At 41.9% G+C, this 22,486-nt stretch overlaps 1 protein-coding gene across 4 annotated transcripts in view; it reads right to left on the bottom strand.

Annotated features, from left to right (window-relative positions):
- Positions 1 to 22,486, bottom strand: part of ATRNL1 (attractin like 1) — a 999,362-nt gene that overhangs the window by 519,079 nt on the left and 457,797 nt on the right. For 3 of the 4 annotated variants that reach the window (XR_012905692.2, XM_075935410.2, XM_075935406.2), the window contains exons 22-24: positions 8,201 to 8,295; positions 5,326 to 5,404; positions 3,907 to 4,064 (exon numbers count right to left, since the gene is read on the bottom strand). Coding sequence is in view for 3 of the 4 variants with exons in the window: in XM_075935410.2 (XP_075791525.2) it covers positions 3,907 to 4,064; positions 5,326 to 5,404; positions 8,201 to 8,295 (332 nt within the window). In the remaining variant the exon portion in view is untranslated. The remainder of the gene's footprint in view (positions 1 to 3,906; positions 4,065 to 5,325; positions 5,405 to 8,200; positions 8,296 to 22,486) is intronic. The other variant, XM_075935409.2, reaches the window with a different exon arrangement.

Consider the following 22,486-nt stretch of genomic DNA (forward strand, 5'->3'; position numbering starts at 1 on the left):
GACCCAGGAGTAGCAGCCAGCCCCCCCGACCTCCTCATGCTGCCACTCTGCATTTTTAAAAGGGACACAGCAGCAGCCTGTCTGCTTGTCTGTCTCAGTACAAACCTGCTGCCACTGCTGCATCCCTTTAAAAAATGCAGAGTAGCAGCGTGAGAGGGGTCGGGGGGTGGTTGCCGCTGCTGTGTCCCTTTTAAAAATGCAGAGTGGCAGCATGAGGGTTGTCCTGGGACCCGGTGGGAGACCAGCTGGCATCTTTGCACACCGGCTCCCCTCTGTCCTTTTAAGAGTGCAGAGTGGCAGCTGGGAGCTGTGCTCAGATGCAGCCTGAGCCGGAAGTGAGCGCTTTAAGCGCCCTTCCTAATGACTAGTTGAGTAGTCCATGGAAATTCCATCAACTACTCGACTAGTAAATTAACTGATACTTAACATCCTTAATAGGGCTCCCTTCTGCCAACAGGAATTGGCACTTTATATTACCATCCTTTAGGAGCAACACTGCATCACAGGATGGGCAGATTTTAAACACAGAAGACTTCAGCCCACCAGATCTGTACATGGTACTGGGAAAGTCACAGTTGAGATATTAAGAAACTATTGGGATTTTTTGTTTGTTTTCTATAATAAAGGGCATAAAGACTAAATACTATAACTCACCAACACTAAATTTCACAACAACCACTAATAGTACAAAGGGTTAGTCACACACTGAGCAAGAGTCAGGACAACTAGGTTACAGGTGCAGCTTCAACAATCACTTGCTGTCCACTCCCTCTTCCCCCCTCCCCCGAAAAAAAAGAGCTTGAGCACATGGGGTGCATGCATTCCAAGGGTACGTCTAGACTATAAGCTTTTGTCAACAGAGGTTTTGTCGACAGATACTGTCGACGAAGCTTCTGTTGACAAAGAGCATCTAGACTACATCCAGTTCTGTCGATAAAGCAAGCCACTTTGTCGACATGAGAGTGTAGAAGCAAAGGACAGTGTAGATGCAATAACGCCTTCTGTCGACAGAACTCTATTGACTAAAGGCGTTATTCTTCATAGAATGAGGTTTACCGCCATCAACAAAACTGCCAAGTTCTGTCAATGTAATGTTGACAAAACTCGGCGGTAGTGTAGACGCAGGCATAGTTTTGTCGACAGAAGTCCACTTTTGTCAACAAAACCTGTAGTCTAGACACACCCCAAGAAAGGAAAATATACGAACATGTACTCAAGCCATGTCTACACTGGGAAATTATTTCAAAATCACTATATTTGACTTATGAACTCCTGATTTAACAAATTTGAAATTGCATGTCCCAAATACGGGGAAGCCTTGAAATTAGTCTGAGGCAGGATTAATGTGGATGTACTACCTCACACTTAGACCCCCAGGAAACACTTTGCAGAGCTGCAGGAGGCCACCTGGAGGCCCGTAAGTTCAAATTAGCGGCACCAGAGCATCTACACTAACGTTATTTCAGAATTAGCATTATTCCTGATGAAAAGCAGAAGTACAGAGTTTGAATTCCATGACCTGTTATTCCGAAATAATGTGCTTATCAATTGAACATAGGAGGTTATTTTGGAATAAGACCCTAAGGTAGACCAGGGCTTAGAGAAGAAAAGACAGTTTGAGGGGGACTTATTCACTTCAAGAGCATCTCCAACTAGGGTAATTTTCCCAGATGCTCAGTTGTTAATGTATACTAACATGTTATCTATCAGTCCATAGTGCTACACACTGCACCTCTCTAATTCAGAACTCATTCATCCGGAAACATCTGTCATCCAGAATGATTTTAGTTAGCCAGATATCCACTTTTCATGGGTATGGCCAAGTTTCCCGTGGTCCCATAAAGATTGTTTATAGCCACCAGTCCTAGTTCTCAGTGTTTGATGCTGTTATTTAGCTCTAATTTACCAAATGTCCTCTAGCCGCCTCGTAAGCAGTGGAAGTGCTGCTGCTAGGCAATATTGCTGCTAGACAGTATTGATCTCCTGTGGTCCAGAAAATTCTCTTGTTCAGAACTGATCAGGTCCTGAGGGTTCCAAACTAGAGAGGTTCAACTTGCACTTAAAAATACGGTCTGCACATTCATTTATAAGTCAAGTGGCAGCCCGGTTTGATATGGTCATATCAGCGATTGCAGAAGTTGGTGGTTTTCATTCCCTCTTACATCAATGTGCTGAATTCTTAGGGCACAACATGGATGAGATGATCAGGCATTTTCAGGTATTGATTTTGTCTTTTGGTTTCTTCTTCCCTCAAAATTGTATGGTTCTACGTCCCCTGTGAGAGCGCAGATCTTCAGGTAGAGTTCATGGCAAACTGGCATGGTAAGAAGTGAACATTACAGAAATATGTCTTTGTTAACTATGTGTTTCTTAGAAGAGTGATTGAGGTATCCTCAGCTCTTGCAGTATGAGAGAAGTAACGACCAGATGACTTGTACATACATTATATTATTTAAGAGTTCTATTATGAAGGATTTCTGACAGAAAAGACAGATGGACCTGTTATGAACTGATTAAGTAACCACAAGAGACTTGGAAAGTACATATGTGATTTTACCAATTTAAAACAATCCTTTAATCCAGATATCTCTATGAGATGGGATCAGGTGCTCGGTAATCTCAAATGCACCTGTATGAGTGAAAGCTAAAAAAGATCCCTGAAACAATACAACTGTGGAAGAATCAGTCACCTTACAGAGGACCCAGTCATGTCATTCTTCTGCTCTACTCTGCACTTATTAGGCCTCAATTGGAGTATTGTGTGCAGTTCTGGGCACCACATTTCAAGAAAGATGTGGAGAAATTGGAGAAGGTGCAGAGAAGAGCAACAAAATAATTAAAGGTCTAGAAAACATGAGCTATGATGAAAGGCTGAAGGAATTGGGCTTGTTTAGTTTGGAAAAGAGAAGACTGAGAGTGGACATGATAGTGGTTTTCAGGTATCTAAAGGGTGTCACTGGGAAAATTGTTCTCCTTGGCCTCTGATGATAGGACAAGAATCGGTGGGCTTAAATTGCAGCAAGGGATGTTTAGGTTGGACATTGGGAAAAACTTCCTGTCAGAGTGGCTAAACACTGGAATAAATTGCCTGAGAGGTTGTTGACTCTCCCTCACTGGAGATATTTAAGAGCAGGCTACACAGACATCCATGAGGGCTTGGTCGTGTCATGAGAGCAGGGGACTGGACTTGATGATCTCTCAAGGTCCCTTTCAGTTCTAGTATGCTATGATTCTCTGTAAGAGACTCAGTGACATCAGTTCCTACTGGGATGACTAGAAATTCAGAGTATTAAACACCTCACTTGGTTAAGACCCAAAAGAAAGAATGAATTTTAACTTAATATACTTTTGTGTATTCAAAAGTTTTATGTCTCTCACTAACAGAAGTTATTCATTAGAAGATACTTCCTCACCAGTCTTATCTTGCTAATGTCCTGGGATCAGCACTGCTATAACAACATTTATACAACTAGAAAAACTGCCACATTTTAGTACAGCACAGAAACTAAAACATTACCCAATTAAAATTAAATAAGAAAGCTAATGGTTTATAAAAATCTATTCAGAACATTATATTATTGTTATGCACTAATTTTTACCTTGAGGGTACAACTGAGAATTAAAAATCTCATTCATTTTGAACAAACATTTGTAAACAAAATAGCCCTCAGTATAAATGTCATAATTTATGTAACATATATAAACAGGAGTAAGTCATTAGTCATTTGGAGGTACTCCAGTTTCCAGAAAGAATAAATATATACAACAAATTATACCCTGGAAAATATATTATATACTTAAGAATCATTTGTGCATTCTCTGTAGCAGTGGAAATACTCATTTAAGTAACAAAACAAAACCTCTCAATCATCAGGCATAGTAAATGTCTTAATATGTACAACTAACCTGTATTTTGATTGGCCAGGAAAAATTGCTGACATATACATAGAAAGTGATGTTTGGGTTACTCCTAAAGTTGAATTTTTCACAAGAAAAGCTATCTCTATATTCTTTGATATTAGTCTTAGAAACAACAGGAATCTCTTCTCCAGATATTGTTCCTGCTAAAAATAAAAATAAATATTAAATTATCATAAAAGAAGCCCAAGTTAATTTGCTCAGGCTACTGCAATTTTACTTTACTTCAGAGTGCTTAACATTGCAACCTTAGAATTCTTTTATCAGTTTTTTTCTATACATTATCTATTATACATTATACATACAAGTACATGATACACACAGAGAAAATTCACACAGACTCCTAAGCCAATTTTGAAAGATTATGAATGATCCATAAAATTGATGGAAGATGTACTTTTATATGAATTTTATAGCAAGCTTATCCCAGTTAACTACACAGCTAATTCAGTTTCCTCTAGTAATTTACATCCCATTTCAATAAAAATTCATAGGTTACTAAAGTGTGGAAAGTGAATTTGCTATATTTTAAGATATTGCAGTAGTGTTTCAACTGCTCTTAGAAACTTGAATAATAAACCAGATAACTATATATCCTTTATTGTAAACCATAGGGCATCTCACCAATTCTATTTGATCAGGGTATTTTTGACTTAGCAAAGTAAAAGGATGATCATGGAAAAAAACAGAATTTGCTAACCAAGCATAAGACCTCCCATAATACTATTATATTCAATAAATGCAAAAATTCTGGCGAATATGTAAGTTCTTAAACTATCTTTAAAGGCATACTTTTATGCTTTTTTCAAAAATTGTGTATCTCCTTGGATATATTTCAGAAAGTCAAAAGAACCAATTCATGGAAACTTCCTAAATAAAGCTTTTCTTCCTCTTTATTAAAGCAAAAGGCATAATAGGGTTGAAAGTTTGGGGAAAAAACAGATAAGCAGCTCCTTTTATCAGCATTCACAGATGAATTTTATTGTTTGATATCAATGTTAAGGTTAATAATTAAATTTTTAGCTTGAGCACTGAAACAAAGAAATTAAAATCTCAGTCTCCCCAGTAGTTTAGGAAGTAATTTATCTTAATTAAAATCACAGCATTTCATAACACTGCCATTTTAAAAATTTAAATAGAGTACAAGCTTTTGCAACCAAAGTAATTTTAATTGAATAGAAGAGAAAGTTAACATATTAATGAAGCTTTGTTCAGATTACAAATTATTATCTGAATTTTAAGTAATATTATTAATAATAGCATAATGATAATAGCAAAAGAATACATTTTATAAAATTTTATTACTGGAATTAGCAACAAAGAAGACAATTATGTTAAAAAAGCTTAAAGGAACAGTTCCTGAGACTATATATGGGAGAAAGACATCACGCCAAAATGCTTCCTTACCTGTAGAACCAATAGACCATGTGATATTGAGGTTAAAGTTGTTTGATGCATTAATAGATATATCCAAATTTTTGTTTGACTAGATATAAAGAAAAGGTGACATTAAAATTAACAAAATATAACAGAAACAAATTGCCTAACATACTGAATGTGCTTCTAATTTGTACATAATTAAATAAAACTTTTAATTTCTCCCTCTTTTTCACATATGTACTATAAACTCAAACAGTGTTTTCTCTTGACCCAGTAAAGACAAGAGAAAAGCTCCCATATGCAGGACATGAAACTGAGATACAACTTTCATCATTGATCTTATTTTATATTGCAATCCAAGTCAAGAAACACTAACTAATTTTAGAAAACTAAAAACTGCAGCCTATATTTGAATAACATATTCATAAGAATTTCTTGTCTTGGTAATAAACATTTTTTCAGTACAAGTTATTCTAATCTATTTCATCCAGTCTATAGTAAAATGATCCCAGTTAGTGCGTTTCCATAACTTTCTTTGGTACACGATGAAGACTATAGAAGCCTTCATTTTTAGAAAATGTTTGCTGACTCACATACACACCTAACTTTGAGAAAAAGTTGTTTAAATTAATTTGGGGGGAACATAATCACCACAAATCAAGGAACTCAATCTTTAAAGTTTAAACTAACAATAAAGCATATTCACAGAATATCAGGAACACAATACACTTTATTTCATTTTTAAGATACAACCACCCAAAATATATGCATTCAATTCTTTTAAATCAGAGCCAGACAAGATTCACTGTGACTACAACCTCACAGCCTCAATGCGCTAGCCAAAATTGAGGTGTGTCTACACTGCATCCATAACTCAAAATCAACTACACAAATTGCATAGCTTATTTCATAATTTGGCGCAATCTACACAGGGCTAAATTTTGAAATAACCTGCTCTTCTGAAACATCCCTTACTCCTCACGGAGTGAGGTTTACAAGGACGTTGGCATAGTGAGTCCGTTATATTTCGAAATAACAGGCTTGCTATTAAGACACAGGATAGTTATTTTGGGATACCTCTGGTATCCCGAAATAGTGCTGCAGGGTAGACGTAGCCTTGATGTCCATAGGGCATTAGGGGCATTCGCTCATTCATTTTGAAATTTTGTTCTGACTCAGAAAATTTCTGAATAGTCTCTTGCTGTCCTTTAGATAGTTTTTATATTACAATATATTTAGAGCTATTTTGTGCCTCTTTTCCAGCATCATAAAGTGAAACTGAAAATCATGAGAAGTAGGAAAACCATAAGAAAATATGTTCCTATTACACAGAGGCTATGTTTACACTGCCCTGTAATTTGGAGTACTGAAGTGTGCAGTGTGCACCAAAGAGCTGTGCTGTAACTCCCCCGTGTGGACACAGTGGGTGTGAACTTAAAAGGCTCGTAGTGTAGTCCTCTTCAAGCAGGACTACATTCATACATAGAAGGAACCCTTTAGTTTGTACCCATAGCATCCACAAGACTTATATTCATGCACCCGTACTCCAAACTGCAGGGCAGTGTAGGTGAGCCATATGTGGCAAAGGACACGCTAAACACAAGACTGTCTTCTTATTATATAATCTATGTGCTGCATCATCTTAATGATCATCTACTGAGAATTCTCCATTTTAGGTCATGAAGGCACTCGCATTAAAATGTAACTCAACTTTATACAAATCTCTTGTAACAGGAATGATCTCAGAAAATCACAAAAAAATATTGTTCACTTGTGAACTGGTGTAATAATTAGGCTAGAAATTTACTCTAATAGTAATCAGCAGTAAAAAGCAAGTGTAAGTTCATAAAAAGTCACAAAAAACAATAATAAGAAATGTTTAAGAGAAAGGTGCACAAGCAAGATGGTCTAGATTCGTCCGCATTAAAGGCCTATTAATAGAATTCAAGGACCATGCTAAATTTACTGTAAACAAGAAAATTGGGAAACAAAAATCAATAAGCTCAAAATGGTGTCAAAAAACTAAGCCAAGGGATGGATATATCACCACAAAACGTTAGCAATTGGAGCAATTATCACCATCACAGATACCACTCTCCTTTCCCTCCTCCTAGAACCCTAATTTCATCCTAATTCAGAGAAAGGTCTGGACCAAACCCGGCCAGTGAGAGGCCTAATGCCAATACCATCTCTACCATCTCCAAAGGCATCTCAAATAATACTTGGGATGTGAAGCTTTGTCATAGCCCCCTGACAGTCTCCCCATATGTGCTATTTTCCTTCCCCCACCTTATTTCTTCTCTTCCTATCTCTGTTATTTTTTTCTTCTTTCCTAAGAAAAGTCTGGCTTAGTCAGCCAAGACTGCATATTTTGCCACAATGCCGTAAGCCTCTAGCCCAGGTGTGGGGGATCTTTTTTGGGTCAGAGGCACTGACCTACAGAAAAGTCATTTTGTGCTGCTATTTCCTCTGCCAGGGACAAGGAAAGGGAAGCACAACTCCAACTAGTCTGACTCCAGGCAACAAGGCTCAGCCCTCCTTCCCCCAAACCTGCTCTAACTAGAAAGGTATCTAAAATGAATGCCCTAAACAGCCCAATCCAGTAGCGATTGATAAGATTATGTGCTATACCTGTGTTTTCCAGCAGTCAGGTCGTAAGAGGATAACATTGTATATATTTAGATTGCTCCTCTAAAATGACTGCTTTTCAGAAAGTTAAAGAAGCTTAAAAATAGGTCTTGCATAAAAGTCAAAGGAAGACAGTGATGTCAATAGGATTTGGATATCCCCAGATAACTGACAGATGCTTGGCAGAGCTAAAATCACAATCAAAGACGACAGAAACGTTGATATCCTCTGTTGGAAGAAAACTACATTAGGGTTGATTAATTACATTTCTCACCTGTTCAGGGTTTGCTATAAAGTTTATGGCAGTGTGGTGGCGATCATCTTCTTGTAATAAGCTGAAGGTAAACTGGTAGTCAATCAAAAGGCTGTCTGTGGGCAAAATAGATTGTAAAAGTACTGCCAAGTAGAATTCAGGTGCACATATATTTTTTAAAAAATATTAATTTTACTGTAGTATCAGAACATTTATTATGTACTTTTTCTTCAAATATATGGAGAATTATGAAGGTCAGAAAGTCATTTGGCACTTCAATGTGTTGGATCGCCTCCCTCACCCACCCACCCCCATAGGGCTGCTCCAGTCCATACCTGTTAACCATAACCTGTAAAACTCACCCTTAATGGTGAGGCTCACCGGTTAACCATTAACATCCCTAGTTAGCATGCACATGCTTGGAATTTTTCATCTAGATAGATAGTGATAAGTTAAAGTGAAAAGTCCATATATGGCTGTAACTTTTAACATAGATAAAGGAAGCAAGTTGGCATAGGAAGTTGTTTAGTAGTTCCTTTTTATACCACTTTCCGGCAACTATACCCAACGGTGATTTTTGGTGTCCTCTTATTATACCTTGCTCTTTCCATGAAATTCCATTGGCTACTAATGCCTACAGAGCCTCATTTTACGTATTTAAATTCTATGCTCCTCTGAACAAAATTAGTAATATCTATTAAGGAGGTAGAAGGCAGGGCCCAGGCAGGAAGAAGTTATATCAGTCTCAGCAGATGCTTTTCTATTGGGTCTGATGGCTTCTTCCTGCTATTGACAGAAGTCTTTTGTGCAGTACTATACAGAATCTAGATCGTGATCTGAAACCTGGCAATTCTTTACAGTACTTCGTAGCTGATCTCAGGTTGAGTAGAAGTGGTGAATGGTGATTATAAGTGCAGTGAACTCAGCACAAAAGCAACCACTTGTCATGTCTTAATTAATGAACGGGAGCTAGACTAATCAGCGGAGCCAACAGCCACCACATACCCCAGGGCAAGGTGTGGGGAACCAGCTCCTCCCAGAGGAAGTGGGGCCTCAGGCAGAAGGCCCGAAGCTGGGAGCAGCCAGCAGTCAGCAGCACCCAGAACGTGGAATGATCCCCATCCCTCAGAGCTGCACAGAGTGGTGTTCCAGTGTCAATTCAAAGGGGCCCAGTAGTAGCAGTGGTAGCAGCAGAGAGCTCCTGGCCTTTTTGAATTACCAGGCCCTGGGACAATTGCCTCCTTTCCTCCCCAGCCCCTTCCCCTCTCTGTGAGAAATGAGCAAAGTATAAAACCTCAAGGGAGCAGGGACGGAAGGAAAGGCTTAGCTAAGAGGTACAACTGCCCTTATACAGCTTTACAAACATAATTAAGAAAGCTTTGCTATCCCTTCTTCATAGGCTTCTTATGCAATTACTAAATATTATGATACCCATTGATCACAGAGGCAGATAAACAAATGTACATAGAAAAAGCATAAGATTGTCATGCCTACTCCAGCATCTTTATGCCATTTAAGAGGCCTAGGAGTGATGCAAAAAGACTCTAAAAATCCTGGAATCAGCCAACAGTGAACTGTGGATGGCAACGACAGGCTGCTTTCTGAGGAACCTTTTGCACTCTCCAGTGTAGGGACATACTGACAAAGTAGAGGGTGGGAGAGGCCTATCAGGAGCAGGGCCACAACACAGAGTAGAGAGTCAGGGCATTTCTGTGGACAATAGGAAGAAAGGAGCAGGCTGCAATAACATAGACCGGCCTCCAGGGCTGTTGACAACATACCAAAGACCATGGAGCAGCTCAGAATTTGAAGACTATAAAAATGGCTTACAGACACCATAGCACCTCCTCCCCTATGTTTGGCATTATGCTGTGACCTTTTAGAGGTGCAGCACAAAATATCAGCCAAGAAACTTAAGTGATCTGCACAAGATTGCACACTGAGACAAGGACAGGCCACGTGTCCCAATCATGAGATTTGTGCATCTTATGTGCACATAACTTTAAAAAGTAAAATACAACAAAATAAATAGAAGTTGATAAGCTATATTTAATATTTTCAAAATTAAGTTTCCCCAGCAATACATATTTTTCAATGACTTCAATATATTTAGCTTTTCACTGTCTGTTAGATCATAAAGATGAATATGTTTTTTCCTTTAGCTATATGTCAACATCATTAATGTTAGCAGCTTAACAGATCCTGTGTTACTCTCATTTAATCTGTGTTTTGTAAAGTAAATGCCAAGGAAAAAAGGATCTTGTTATTCAGGGGGGAAAAAAAACCTCAACGTCTCCCAATGGTAAAAGATGGTGAACTTATAGCTCCCCATATCTTTACTATCTGTAATAGTTTACAACAAAACTTCCTCCTTTTTTCTTGGCCCTGTATCTGGTACTCAATAACAATAAATTACCAAAGAGAATAAAAATTAGTTTTATATGACATTGTTCATACTTAATATGACATTGTTTAAGCTCTCTAGGCCAGTAGTGGACAACCTGCAGCCCGTGGGCTTTACGCGGCTCATCGGGATTCTATGTGGCCCACAAGACATTTTGTTTACCGTTGCCCACATGCAGGGTTGCCATATTCCACTGGTTTCCATCTGGGTAGGTTTTTTCCTACCTATATTACTAAAGTGACATGCATGTAAAGAAAGGGCACATGAAGATGTGTGCTGATTACATACAACATTGATTGTGGGAGCAGCGCACTCCCTCTACATCCAAGCAAAGCACTAGTACGGTTCAATTGGCTACCCTACACATTCTAGGTACACAAGTATACCCTCCTGGGAGACGGTCTTGGTTATGACAATCATGCAGCCCAATGAGATATAGGAGGGCCACGCATGTGGCCCATGTACCAGCCTACATTGCCAATTACTGCTGTAGGCTATATCTACATGTATGCTTATGACAGTATAAGAGAAGGTTACTCATCTGTGCAATAACTGAGGTTCTTCCAGTTAGTTATCTCTGTGGGTGTTCCACTTTAGGTGTCGGAACACCTCTGCGCCTTTAGTCAGAGATTTGCTCGTGCCGCTCTGAGGGGCTATCCCAAATGAACAGCCAACTCTCCTCTCATACCCTCCTCTCCCACACAGGATCAAGGAGAAGATGCCAGAGCAGAGGGGAAGAGGAAAGGCAGTAGATCATAGACAGGAACAATCAGCTCCAGGAACCTGTTACAGCACAGGTAAGTAACCCTCTTCTCTTCTTTGAGGTGTGTCTGTGTGGTGCTGCACTTATAGAGCATTCCTCATCCCAGAGAATGGCAAAACACCAGCCATATGCTGCCACAACTAAAGGGAACCATCACACTATCTCATACCTCACATTTCTCATAGGTACAGCCAAGCCTGAATTAAATATGTGTATGAAATTGGGGCAAATGTAACAACTGTTTAAATAATTTTAAAAACAAAAATATGATTTTTTTACATTTCACTTCCAGTGTCTTTATTCATACTAGTCTTGCAAATTCCTCCTCCACAGGTAGAGAGGCACATAGAGTAGGATCAGGACCAGCTGTGCCCCCCAAAAGACCAGGCCAACCCTCCAAACAGGACTTGAGACACATCCCTACACAGACCAGTATCACTGGTGATGGTGAGGGGATAGGGCAGCGTGAACTGGGGGAGGTCCAATCCCTCTCATGGGTGCTGGTAAGGGGGGGATGGGGCAAAGGGACTTGAGGATCTTCCCCCAGAAAGACTACTGATGAGTGAGGAATTAGGCAGGGAGAAGTGGGGGCCTCCCCCGCAGGACTACTGGTTGAGATGGGGTAGGGGGAAATGGGGATTTCCTCCTAGGGATGCTGCTGATGTGGGAGGAATAGGCAGCAGGAAGATTGGCAGATTTCAGCAGGGATACTTTTGGGCAGATAGGGCAGAGGGAATGGGAGGGCCTCCCACCAGAGATGCTTCTGATGAGAGAGGGATGCGGAAGGGGGAACTTGGAGTCTCTCCCCAGGGATGCTGGTGGGGCCAAGGCAGGGTGAGTTGGGTATCCAGTTGCTCTGTGAGGCTGAGCTGAAGGGACTTGCATGGAAGCAGGGTGCACCCACTGGTCAGGGTGTCCATCCAATGAGTATTGGTTCCACCTCCTACACTGCATACTCCTCAAAGAATATATGATGCCTCAGAGGTACAAATTAAGCACTTCTCTTAGCAACATAATTTATGCTGACTTACGCAGTGCTATCGACAGTGCTATGTTAGCACTTGATGGGAATGGATTAATTCAGTCCACAAGAGAACTTTCTGCCATCATCTTAGACCAGCTACATCAGAGAGCTTATAGCGCTGCCGGTGCATCAATGCTGCTGTAAGCTCTCTAGTGTAGTCATAGCTCTTGTGTAGCTACTCTAAGTTCTGACTGGAGAGAACATGGCTTAATTACTCTGGCCTCTGTGAGTAGTGATAGGAGAAAACTCTTCCACTAATAAAGTGCCGCCTGCTCCAGTTCTCAAGTCAGCGTAAATTATGTTGCCCGGGAGTGGCTAATTCACACCCGAGCCACATAACTTACGTCAACTCTGTAGTGTAGTGATAGCCAAAGTATCCCAAAGAGCTGTATGAAGCCACTGACAAATAAACTCTACTTATCAGCATTTAAGGTAATTAGATAGTCATAATGGTAGTCTTGCTAAATGCAACAAGAGCTCAAACAGCCATGAACAGTATAACTTGTTTCATTCAGGAAGAGTACAAATAGTCCAGGTACTGGAATTATCCTGTGATCTTTTCAAAAGCGCTATAGGACTTTTAATTTACACCTGAACAACCGCATGAAATGGGAAAGTGTGGGTGTGGGAGGGGTTGATTTAACAACACAAAAGGAGAATACATCATAGTACTAACACACCTAATTAATGATATTTTCACTTGTATAGTACCTGTCAGTAAAAAATCACCAAATAGTATTTCATGGCTATGGAGGGATCCCAGTGCTGCACAATTAAATAACCTCTCAATTACACAATGGCTGTCCTGTGTAAAAGAAATGGGGATATCTTACTCATGCACAAGCATGGGACTTTGTTCCATGCAAGCATGCAATGCTACAGTGCATAGGGGTGGTGTACCAGCTAGTTGGGACATCCCCTACTGATCAAACACTGCTTTTTGTTCTTTCTAGAGCTGGAGGAGTACCCTGCATAGACTAACTTCCCTTACATACCCTGGAAGAGGCTTCCTCCCTCCACAACTCCACTGTTCATGGTTTCACTAAATCTAGACACTGGATCATGTGTAAGTAAATAAAGTGTCAATGCCCATATGAGATAGGTAAGAAATTAAGGAATCCTGAACACTCAGCTCATTTGAAGCCAGTAACAATCAAGAGCCCTCAGAGTATCAAAGTGTGAACCATCAGCTATGCTGCTAAGTGACATATTTGTATTCTAAAATAGGGGTTCTCAAATGTCATTGCACTGCAACCTGCTTCTGACAATAAAAATTATGACCCCCCTGTTGCATCCAGCATGGAGTCCTATGCCCTTTATGCCTGGACTTCCCCACACATTATAAACTGGTAAGTCTCCTCCACCCCTCACCTACTTTACCTCAGCCAGGATGGGAGACCAAAGCCCGAGCTCACCTAACCCCCACTGACCCAGGGAAGAAAGGGACACTGAAACCCAAAGATTTCAGTCCCAGCCAAAGGGCACGTAATGTGATTTCTAACACACAGGGCTGAAATCCTCAGGCTTTAGGCTTGGATAGTGTATGTGGTTGGTTTTTGGCTGTAACCCCAGGTCCCAGCAAGTGTAACTCAGAGCTGGTGACGCCATTACAATGGGGTTGCAAGCCACTTTGGGGTTCTGACACACAGTTTGAGAATGGCTACTCTAAAAGAATGATTCCCAGCACAACAGCATTCACTGTGGATACGAGTTCCAGTCATATTATGGGATTCAGACTTATTTTATTAAGTATTTAAACAAATAGGAATTAAATGAATTTAAATTAAATACACTATATATCAATACTGAATCCTTAAGATGACAATTAACATGGTGTGGCGGGTTCCCTCCTGCCCTGTCCTCTTCTTCCCGAGATTAAAGCAGGCCCACCCAACTCGCAGACCCTGAGGCCTGGTCTAGGGGGTTTAAAGCAGGCCCTGAGGCCTAGTCCAGTAGCCACAACAGGCCCTGAGGCCTAGTCCAGTAGCCACAACAGGCCCTGAGGCCTAGTCCGCAGTCAAAACAGGCCCTGAGGCCTAGTCCAGCATCCGCAACAAGCCCTGAGGCCTAGTCCATGCCCTGAGGAGTTGGGGTAGGGGGGTCCGGGCCCTCCCTCTCCACCGGACCCAAACCCAGGGCCCTAATAGTGGTGGGTGGTTCCCACCACTGGCTCAGCAGGGGGTCCTCCCGGAAACGCGCCGAGGCCACTGGGGTTTTCCCTGCCCCTTGCCCTGGGTTGTCGGTCCCGTCTCTGGGGCAGCAGCGCAGGGGATGTTCACTGCAGCAGGGCGGGCGGCCCCCCGGAGTCAGTGTTGCGGGTGTGCTCAACCCGGGGATGGTAGCAGCAATAACGGTGGTCCCTCCGGCTCTGATTCTGGCAGCAGGTCCGGCTGTGGCCCTGTGGCTGGGGCTGGAGCTCCTTCCTTCCCGGCGGTCCGCCCCAACTGAGCAGCCCGGCAGCCTTCTATAGCGAGGCTGCACTGCGAGCATGCCCGGTAGGGCTGTGGGGGAAGGGCGTATTCTAACCAATAGACGGGCTCCCCTCCCTCCTGCTCAGTGTGCGGAAGGCTAGCCCCGTCACACATGGACTTAGATCAACTTATTTACATGAGTTGAGGATCTGGCTCCTTACACTTTTGCTTCTGTTGCAAGTATGTGTCAAACCACCTGGGATTTAAGCACCCTTAATCTTTTGATTAAAAAATTAGATTTTTTTTCAGAAGCCGTTTTTTGTGTTTATAAGAAACACACTCACAAGAACAAATTACATTCATTGGGAGAAAACTTGCATTTTTTTAAATTAACATGGAAGGTAAGAATCTTCTAGTGTAACTTCTAGTGCAACTTTTTGCATCTTAGGGCATGTCTAGATGCGGTTCTTTCGGGAAAAAAAAACCCTTTTTCGAAAGATCCTGTACTCCTTGAGAAGTTTCACTTTCGAAATACCCTTTTTCGAAAGAACGCAGTGACGTGATTATGCAAATGAAGCATGGGATATTTAAATCCCCGCTTCATTTGCACTTTCGATCAACCTAATTAGACAGCCATAGGGAAGAGAGTGAAAATGCTGCTAGCAGTAAAGCACTTGAACAGCACATTACAATCACCACCACTTTACCACCCCTTCCATATCATCTAAAAGGCATCGTTACTCTGATTTACCTGGCTGACCTGAATCTCATTCAAACAATGGTAATTCCAAGGACTTTAGGATGAGTAAACAGGCATCTAGAAGACATCATAGCCCAACTGAACTAATGCTGTTATTGGCTAAATCCTTTCTACGTTTACACAAATGGAGCATCAACTAATAACTAATAAGAGGTAAAATCATACTAGCTGCTGTGTAACGAAGAAAAATCATAAATATGCAAAATTATAGCATTATGTTCTATTATTAGGTTTCAACAAATAATTTCAAATTTGCTGGAAGTGAGAGATTGATATACTTTGTGTTCTCTTTTGACGACTTGATTCCTGTTTGCTCTTTTACTAAGTAAAAAGGACTTGTACGTGTGATTATATTATCATTGCTTATATTTATCTGTTTTTATTGGAGATGTTTAAATATAATATTGTATTACTTTGTATTCTTAAAGATAAAACAACATAAAAGAGGAAGAAAATAATATTTTTATCAGGACCATGAAATTCACTTCTGTCCCGGACACACTTTTCCCCATCCAAATTTAATTCTCAGCACGTTTTTCATTCACGAAGTGTTAATTAGGTATAATGATTTTCTAAAAAGACTAGGCCGTTAAATGTCTTGCACACTGTATAGATTTTTCTCTTAACTATGGAACAAATTTTAATGAACAGCATGAGACATAAAAATCAATGTTGTATTCTTCTATTAAAAAAAACTTTTCATTTTTTAGGTATTTTACATAAAACATGGCCAATTGGTATATTATTTATTATTATACTTGCAACAGTTTAAAAGTCTTAGAAATCTGATGCAATATAGACAGTCTTGTATTAATTTTACAGTGTAACTGTGAAATCCACCCTGCTTCTTCTCACTGAGAACCCTCCCACTCCTTGTTTGGTCAGGAGTTGGCCCCTCCCTTGTCACCAGAACAAAGTCCTGCAGTCACCAGTAGCAGAAGGGCCAGACTGACCTCCCCTAGTCCAGCAGATTCCCTGGTTTGGGAAAGGTCAGCTCTTATGAGTGCTGAACCAGTAAACTACAACCTGTATTTATACAAATTAGAAAAGCTACAATGGGAGACAGGGGGGAGAAAGAGACCCCCACCCTGGAATTTCCTATCTGCTTAGGGCACTCAACTACAATGTGGGAGACCCAAATTAAAATTCCTTTATCCACATGAGATAGAGTGGAGAATTGAACCAGGGTTTGCACATCCCAGGTGAATGCTATTACCAGTAGGACTATAAAACATTTAAGGGAAGAACTGATAGCACAGCCATCACCTTCATTTTTGAAAGGTGCCTAAGTCTCCTTGTGAATCTAGAATTTGCCTGCGCCCCTTTTATTGTGCTAAAACAATTCAGTAAATATGTGTCAAACTCATGAACAATATTGGTCACCTCAGAATAAAAATATTTTTCTGAAAGCTCACCAAGCTCCAGTAATCAGTCACCTGCAGCATTGCAAAACTAGGGAAAAAGTGGGTGTAAAATGGTACTAAGTCAGAATAGCAGCATTTTAAATCCACTTTCCACTGGAATACATGATTATATAAGGTACAGGGGACATTGGGGAATCAGGACCTTTGTCTGCACCATATTAAATAACATCATATCAGTAATTTCTATGGCCAGCTGCAGCTTATTGTTGTGGAAACTATTTTACAATTTCGTTTTTAATCCCAGAAAAACGTTGATCACTTCCTCAGTTAAGACAGACAAAAGAATCATTAGAAACAATTCAACATGCCAGTAATGAACTCGTGCAAGTACAACAATAATTAGGGAAAAGAAAGCAGCCATTTAATTAAATAGAGAAATATATTTTAAAGCAATACTTTAACTTCAGCATTGCTATTTATTTTTAAAGTGCTATTTCCCGTCTTTGATAAGTGTGCATGACTCTTAGTAAGGTTAATGAGAGTTTTGTGCACACATCCACCAGGAAATATACCTATTCTTTGCAAGTCTTTGTGAAATAGTTCTTAACTTCATTCTTTGGTGCTAGTCATTATAATTCCTAAGTATTTCACAAACATTAGTGAATTAATTGTCAACACCTGTGAAGCATATTATCCCCATTTTACAGATGGGGAACTGAGACACAGAAAGATTAAGGATAAAATTATCTAATTTTGGGTGCCCAGCCTGAGATAGTTGTACATTTTCTCAGAATAGCATACATGGCATTTTATATGTTCCAAGTATGGTTCTCATTGACTTCAGTTACAGTTGTGGGTGCACAGCACTTCTACAAATCAGACTCCAGAACTCGAGTATCTCAAGTCAAGCAGCCAGGAACACACAAGGAGGTCCCATCTCTGAAAAGTTTGATTTAAGCAAATTAATCAGAATCTCATAGGAACTCTGTGGCAAACAGAGGGGTAGACTATGACTGTCCAGAGCATCATCCAACTGTCAAAACTATGAAATCTTCCTTTCTTTTCCTGCAGTCCCCTGCCTCATTCAGCACACATTTTCCTCAGTAGCCCTTGAGGCCTTCCTGCTTTGGCCAACTTCCCCCACAAGTATTGTGACTTCTCGGATGTTTCTGATAAGGGGAAGATGGACATTCTACCTCCAAATCAAACATATGATTGCCCAATCGATCGCCATCATGAAGCCAAGATCCCATTTGATCAGATATATCATATGCTCTCTCTAACCCTGAACTTCAGTCTCTCTATATGTATTTGCAGGAAAAACTCCAGAAGGGTTTCATCTGCTCTACCACATCCCCCAGCAGTTGCTTCCATGTTTTTCATGAAGAAGATAGATAGCTCCTTATAACCATACACTAATTATTAGCCCTGAACAAGGTGATCATATGAAACTGATGGACCCCTTATTAATGAGCTCTTAGATTGGCTCCACGTGGCCTGTATTTTCACAAAGTTAGATCTGCATGATGCTAGTAACCCAGGGTACATGCAGGAGGGAGATGAGTGAAAGACCACCCTTTATACTCAATATGGCCTCTATGGATATGTAGTTGTGTCCTTCTGGCTATGCAATATCTCAGCAACCTCTTCACACTTTATGAACAATATATTCTGAAATATGATCAGCCACTTAGTCATCATCTACGTTGATGACATTCTGATTTTCTGCAGAAACCTGGTTCTTCACAACCAATATGTGTGTAGCGTGCTTGAAAGGCAATGCCAGAATCAGTTATATGCCAAACAGGAAAAATTAATTTCCTTGAATATATCATGTCTGCTCAGGGGATGGAAATAGACACTCAAAATGTGACAGCCATCACACAGTGGGTAGAATAGATTACTTTTTTTCCCCAGGGTTCTCTGCTTTAGCTAGCACTTACTGCCTTGCTGGGAAAGGGAGCCCCACTTTCATGGTCCCAGAAACACAGTCTGGCTTTGATTATCTGAAAGAGAACTTCACCACAACCTCTATCATGATCTAACTCAAACCCACCAGAGAGTTCACAGTAGAGGCAGATGCTTCAAACTTCACACAGGGGCAGTCCTCTCTCAAAATGCTTCAGCCATGTGCCTTTTACACATGAAAACTCATGGCCACTGAGATAAAATAGAATGTTCCGGACAAGGAATTGCTGGCTTTCAAAGCAGCCTTTAAAGAATGGTGCCATCCTTTGGAGAGTTCTAGTTTCAAAATCCACATTCTGATCATTCACAAAAAAAATCAGTATTTAAAAATGGCCATGAATCTAAATCAGCAGCAAGCATGCTGGTCCCTCTTCATGCAATTTGAGTTTGTGGCCACATACAAGCTGGGGATAAGGAACATAAACGCAGATTGAACCTCTCTAAACCAGCACTCTAGTCTGGCAACATTCACGGTCTGGCATAATTTTAGTTGGCCGGATGTCCACTTATTATAGGTATGACCAAGTTACCCATGATGCTGTAAAGTTTGTTTACAGCCACCAATCCTGGCTCTCAATGTTCTGTGCAGTTATTTAGCTGTAATTTACCCTTAAATATCTTCTAAGAGCCCAGTAAGCAGGGGAAGTGTTGGCAATGCTGCTAGACCATATTGACCTCCCGTGGTTCGGCAAATTCTCTGGTTCAGCACTGATCAGGTCCTGAGGGTGCTAGAGTGGTTCAACCCATACTACAAACAAGTGAGGAGATGACATCTACAATACACAAGCCACTAACCTCTTTTCCTGAAACTCTTAACTGTTATCCTCCATCCACTTTCAGTTACCCAGTGATAATTTTGCTATCCAGTCCCATCAAGCCTTGAACTACAATCAGGACGTGATCTCTATAGGTGTCACATTCTAAGATGGGATTTTATACACTTAAACCTCTGTAATCCAACAATTTTGGGAAATAGGCTATACCAGATTATGGAATTTTCCAGACCAAGGGTGCTGGGTCTAGGAGAGAAGAAGGGAGCAGTAGTACTCTGGAGTACAGGTGCAGAGTCTGGGAGGACAGGACGGAGGATACGATAGTATGGTGTGGATGTGAGTCTGGGAAGGAAGGAGAGAGGGTGCATGAGGGGGATGGGAGTACGTGGTCTGGGCATGGGGGGGTGGCACACGTGGCTCTGTGCTTCCCCTGCCACTCCCAGGCTCTGCTCCTGGCCCATGGGAACAGTGGGGGAAAAGCCTCCTGTGCAGCACTTTGTTACACTGCCATTCCCTCATTGGGAGGATGGGGGGAAAGGGGAGTGGCAGCACACAGTCACTTCCTCCTCCCTCTGCCAGGGTTCAAACCACAGGTGTTCCCAAATTAGGGACACTAAGGGTACGTCTAAACTACATGCCTCTGTCGGCAGAGGCATGTAGATTTATTTGTTCAGCAAAGGCAAATGAAGCCGCGATTTAAATGATCGCAGCTTCATTTACATTTACATGGCTGCCGCACTGAGCCGACAAACAGCTGATCAGCTGTTTGTCGGCTCGCGCGCTAGTCTGGACGTTCCCCCTGTCGACATCAAAGCCCTTTATCGGCAGCCCCAGTAAACCTCATTCCACGAGGAATAACGGGGCTGCCGACAAAGGGCTTTGATGTCGACAGGGGGAACGTCCAGACTAGCGCGCGAGCCGACAAACAGCTGACGAGCTGTTTGTCGGCTCAGTGCGGCAGCCATGTAAATGTAAATGAAGCCGTGATCATTTAAATCGCGGCTTCATTTGCCTTTGCTAATCTGTCTAATCTACATGCCTCTGCCGACAGAGGCATGTAGTCTAGACACAGCCTAAGATTACAGAGGTTCAAGCGTCCCATGAAGGACAAACAGGTTGGCCCTCTCTCATCGAGCTCCCTCAGGACCTGACCGGTCCCGAATAAGGAATTTGCCAGATTAGGGAAGGTCCCTTGCCACCAGCTTTCTAGAACATTGCCCCTCCCTCTGGCTTGACTCTGCTCCAGCCCTGCTGCTATAGGGCTTGAGCTTGGCTCCAGCCTGTTTCTACGAGCTGGCTGGGGCTCTCTGGGATGGAGTGCCTCAGCCACCACGGCCCTGCTTCTGTCCTACTTGACTGTAGCTTTCCAGGGATGGGGCTCCGCGGCTGCCCCGCTTCTGTCCCCCCCCCCCCCCCCCCCCACTACCTGGGGCTCCCCAGGGTTAGGTCTCCATGGCTGCACCAGTGCTACTGTGTCTGACCGGGGCTTCCCATGGATGGGACCCTGTGGCTGTCCCATTGCCGCACCAGGTCAGGGCTCCACTGCTGTCCCACTGGGCTGCACCCAGCTGGGGCTCCCCAGGACAGGGCTTGCACGTTCCAATGGTGGGGCTTCCCACCGCTGGACTCCTGACCAGCTCACACTACCGGGCACCGGAGCTCTCTAGTCCAGCAACATCCATGATCCTGCTGGACCACGGATGTTGCTGGACCAGAGAGTCCCAGATTTAGGAGGCTCAAGCTGCAACTTTGAGTCCTACAACTATGCCATGGTACTCTCCTTGCAGGCCACTTGAGTATGCACCTCTATTGTGTCCGACATGGAGTCCAGTGACTGTTACACCTGGACATCCCTGCCCATTAAAGAATGCTGGGTCTCCTCCAGTCTGCATCTACTCCACCTCAGCGTTGGACCATTTTTAACATGGGTTCTATGTGGAATTACCATATTTTCAAGGCCTTGACCACTGAACCAAGATGCTACATGTCAAACATTTCCCTCTATTAATTACATGTCGAACACTTCCCTCTAGTTAGGAGACAACCCACCTGTTTGTGAGCAACATCTGCCTCCACAATTTGCCCACATGAGTGGTGTCTGAACAAGGATCCCAATTTACTTCCTGCTTCTGGTGTGAAACCTTATTCCCCCAAAGTATCCAAACTTTGACCTCATCAGGCTACCACCCCATCACCAACGTGCTCGAGGTCATTCAGATCCTCGAGAAATACCTATGTTGCTTATTGAATTATCATCAGGATGATTAGATGTCCCTGATTCCTACTCCCAACTTTGCATACAGACTCCCTTCGATGCTAAGTATGGTTTATATTTTTGTGCTCATCCAGAGATTCCTGCTGAATCATCAATGCCTGCTGTTACCAAACTAACAACCTGCATCCAGCAGGCACCTGAAAAAGTCCACCAAGGCTGCCCTTCAAATGGCACACCAATCAGTTCCATCTGCCAACAGATGGAGTAGGGGAGACATTTTGGCTGTCCACTCTGAACTAGCGATCAAAGCTGGACCACAAGTACCCAGACCCCTTCTAGCTCACAAAGCAAATTAACCAAATTATCTTCAACTCACAGCTATCAGATTCCCTCAAAATTCACTTCATTGTCCATGCCTCTCTTTTAAAACCATTGCGACAGGATCCCGTGGAACAGAGCACTGCTCGTTCCCTTTAAGTATCCAGCCTGGACTGTCTCTCATAAAGCTTTGCTAGTAACAAGCAGCAAACCTTTCCAGGCACAAAAGCAAGGGGAGCATCTATCAAGAACTCTCTCCTATTCTCTACTGCCCCTCCTCCTCTACCGATAATGATTCAGGGCCAAG

Source organism: Pelodiscus sinensis, chromosome 8, assembly GCF_052426305.1.
Source record: "Pelodiscus sinensis isolate ZL-2025 chromosome 8, ASM5242630v1, whole genome shotgun sequence".
Classification (NCBI taxonomy): Eukaryota; Metazoa; Chordata; order Testudines; family Trionychidae; genus Pelodiscus; species Pelodiscus sinensis.